The sequence below is a fragment of the Mytilus trossulus genome, chromosome 3, assembly GCF_036588685.1.
Source record: "Mytilus trossulus isolate FHL-02 chromosome 3, PNRI_Mtr1.1.1.hap1, whole genome shotgun sequence".
In the NCBI taxonomy this organism is placed as follows: Eukaryota; Metazoa; Mollusca; class Bivalvia; order Mytilida; family Mytilidae; genus Mytilus; species Mytilus trossulus.
The window spans coordinates 29763244-29767254 of record NC_086375.1 but is presented as its reverse complement, the minus strand read 5'-3'; the positions used below and the strand labels follow the sequence as shown (position 1 = coordinate 29767254).

The following is a 4011-nucleotide window of genomic DNA, read 5'->3' as shown; positions in this document are numbered from 1 at the left end:
TGATTATATGATTTTATGATGTTTCTAAGAAAAGACATGAAATATCTGTCTCTTGTTTTTAACAAGACCAACCAATTAACATTACTATTTGTAAAAAAAATAAGTTACAGAAATGATTTTAATCTGAAATAAGACAAGCATACTGAAAAGTTTTCAAAAGAAACAGATTGGCCGAAAATTCCGCAGAACAGGGAATAGATCCCATGAAAACACCTAACCAACAGACATACTTCTCCATCATCTTATCTAAATTACTATCCGAATTCAGCTATATTCAGATATAAATCAGCGAACTGCCATCCCTTTGTCCAGAATGATCTCAGCTCAACTTCAGTACAGAACAAAGACTATCACTAGGAAAATTCTACCTTCCGCTAAAGATAATTTAACCGTGCTGAACTTTAATGCATACATTTGAATGAAAATAAACATTTGTAAAATTTAATAAATCATAATTTATTTCTCGCAAATATAACCTGCTTTGTAGTCGCAACTGACAGAATGGAACCTATATCCTCTAGAAGCAAAGAAGAACATACAATCTTGTGCACCATTAAATGTTCCATTTGGTTTTCCATTATCAAATGCAAAGTACGTCATCCTGACCATTTCTCCGTCCTTCTTGATCCATCTCCAATCACCACCGGTCTTGTATCTATTGATGTCACGTCCGCCGACATAATAGGTCACATCTTTTAAGTGGAAATAAAACCGATTTACAACTATATGATATGTGATATTCGTTTTGAACTTATCGCTAATGTCTGAAGTATATATGCATAATTCTCTTAAAATGTGTCAATTTCGCTTCTCAACTATATGTCTGTATCTGTATCTGTATGTGTACGTTGAGAATACCATTTCTGGCTTTCACTCTATACTATAGTTCATGAAGAACTGTCGAATAACTTTTCTTGTAATTAGAAATTCAAGCATATAAAACAAACAAAAACTAAACGTTGTACATACCACCGACATATCTAGCAAAAATAATTTCAAGTTTATTCGAGTTTTTTTTTTTTTAAGTTTAGAAACATTTGTGTTATCATTTACTTTAACAATAGCCATTACAATAACATGCTCTTGTCCCGTTACCATCCATTTTAGATTCGGAAATTGCAAGAACCTATTGCTCATCAGCATATAGTATTAATAAAGCAAAATTGAGTACATAACAACACAGTTTATTCCTGCTTGTGCTTAACAATTGAACATACCTATATATGCATTTAAGAAACATGGGTTCCAGAAATTTGGTAATACAAAACATACAGCTTAGTTTAATTTTTCATCTTCTTCCAAAACACTTTCAACAAGTGTTCTAGAGTAGTCTCAAGATTTCGAGTTTTCATTTAATACAACATTTAAACACATTTTTTTTTATAACGTTATAAAGTATTGCGTAGGAACGATATTTTGTGTAAATTATGTACTTCTTTCTTATTTGTGTGCTCTATCAGATTGGACCAAATTTAGGTTGTTAACCTTTGACTAACATATTCATATACACTTCACAGCTTGTCTAGAAAGATATGCATTCATCATCTTAAACAAGTGCTAAAATGATTTATAGTCTTTTAAGATAAAATACCTGTCTTCATTCTAAGGAGTTCGTATTTCATCAACATAGCTTCATTCAAAGTTTCAAAGTTTGCCAAGTATGCACCTCGTCGTAGGCATTTTGCCTGAAACATATATTAAAAAGTCACAAAAAGCTTAAGATAGATATAGGAAGATGTGGTGTGAGTGCCAATGAGACAACTCTCCATCCAAATAACAATTTAAAAAGTAAACCATTATAGGTTAAAGTACGGCCTCCAACAGGGAGCCTTGGCTCACACCGAACGACAAGCTATAAAGGGCCCCAAAATTACTAGTGTAAAACCATTCAAACGGGAAAACCAAAGATCTAATCTATATAAACAAAACGATTAACGAGAAACACGTATATATTACATAAACAAACGACAACTACTGTACATCAGATTCCTGACTTAGGACAGGTGCAAACATTTGCAGAGAGTACATTTACATACAATATAATATAAATTATTTTAATTTAAAAACAATGGTGAGGGTAATATATACTCTAGAACACAATAATCTGTTTCCTCCCAGACAATTCCGTTGCCTTTTTTTTTTTTGTTCAAGTTAATAACAAAATATTAGCATTAAAACGGGGATTATTTTTCATATGACTCGGTATTAAAGAAAGACTTTTTATGAAATACAGACGTTTTGTAAGGTAAATACTCGCTATCGACACGTAAGTAAAATAAGCGCTTGTGATCAACAATCACTTAAAAGCTAGTTTTGATATGCTGAATATCGCTTACAAGCAACTTATATTCATCAAGTTTTTGATGTGACTTTTGTGACCCTTTGACTAAATTTGATGAGTGTTTACAATATGCCGACTTTTATTAATAACTTACAAAAGCAGTATCACCGGATACAAAATCTTTTTGTATAAGATAACATCCTTTGCCAACACGTCGGTACGGATAACTGCATTCATCTTTAAAATAAGATAAGTTAATAAAAAAAATGATGAAACAGAGAGACTTATCAACCTTGTTTTCCTGATGTCGTAACTGCAATATCCTTTCCTTTCACAATTGTGACCTACTGAATAAGATTTTAAAATGAATTTGTAATAAAATAAGCAACACTACGGGTGCCACATATGGAGTATGGTCTGCTTACCCTTCCGGAGCACCAGAGATCAGCCCCATTTTTTGTTGCTAAGTCTTTAGTTTTCTGTGTTTTGTCTTCTGTACTATTATTTGTCTATTTGTCTTTTTATTTTTAACCATTGCGTTGTCAGTTTATTTTCAATCTATGAGTTTGACTGCCCCTCTGTTATCTTCCTTCCCTCTTCTATAAAATTGATATGAATTGATATATGTTTTGATTTATCCCAGTTCATCGTATTCGGATTGGTCTGTCTAATGATTTTTATATCCTCTCTTGGTATATGTCTATGTTATGCAAACAAAGTTTTGTCCAAAAAATCGCCATTACTTCCCAACATATGCCTAATGCATTTTACAAATTAGATATAAATAAAAACACGTGTCAAATACTTGGCAATTCCTAATATTTCTATTATATTTTTCACAACTGTCAAATTGAACCAATCTCTTCCCATATATTTCATTGAAAAGGTCCGTGTGGCATTTGTTAAATATTATATTTTTCTAAAAAATAAAAAAATAGTTGTTATTGAGAAGGAATTATCGCCATTATCCTTTATCAAATGAAATATTTTGGATTGTAAAACAATCATAGGGGAAGATTTATACAAAAAATTGTGTATAGAAAAAATAAACATCAACAAAATATTACCATACCAGCATGACAATAAACTAAAACTAGTCCAAATAGTACAAACAAACAATACATGGTAAATGTCGTGCTGAATGTGTGGATATTTCCAAGATAATAGTCAATATTAACAGTAGTTTTTGTATTTATATATCTGATTAAATTTCATTTTAACGATAGTAACAGATTTTGAAAAATCGGTATCATTTTCTTACTGTACGATTTAGTTTGTAAACTAATAGCATCGATGCAATAATAGTCAGTGGCGGATCCAGAATTTTTCATAAAGGGGGGGGGGGCGCTGACTGACCTAAGGGGGCCGCTCCAGTCATGCTCCAGTGATTCCCTATATAATCAACCATTTTATTTCCTTCGAAAGGGGGTGCCGGTCTGCCTAAAAATACTTAACAGGCCTTTAATGTACCATACCATATTATTAGCATTAATTTATCGTGTTGACATCTGTTTAAAGGTCCAAAATAATTAACGGTACCAATTTTCTTGCACCAGATGCGCATTTCGACAATACATGTCTCTTCAGTGATGCTCGTGGCCAAAATATTTGAAATCAAAAGCTTATATAACAGATGAAGAGCTACAATCCAAAAGGTCCAAAAAGTGTAGCCAAAGTCTTATTTGTGATCCCCTCCTTTTAACATGCTTATTTCGGTATTGATGTCTTTT

The 4011-nt window shown here is 32.1% G+C and overlaps 1 protein-coding gene across 1 annotated transcript; it reads right to left on the bottom strand.

Annotated features, from left to right (window-relative positions):
• Positions 1-431: 431 nt before the first annotated feature.
• Positions 432-3445, bottom strand: LOC134709341 (uncharacterized). Its single transcript, XM_063569507.1, has 4 exons — positions 3354-3445; positions 2436-2518; positions 1592-1685; positions 432-692 (listed from the first exon to the last, which is right to left on the bottom strand). The coding sequence occupies exons 1-4, from the start codon at positions 3403-3405 to the stop codon at positions 457-459; spliced, it is 465 nt and encodes a 154-aa protein (XP_063425577.1). The 5' UTR covers positions 3406-3445; the 3' UTR covers positions 432-456.
• Between the last annotated feature and the right edge of the window lie 566 nt (positions 3446-4011).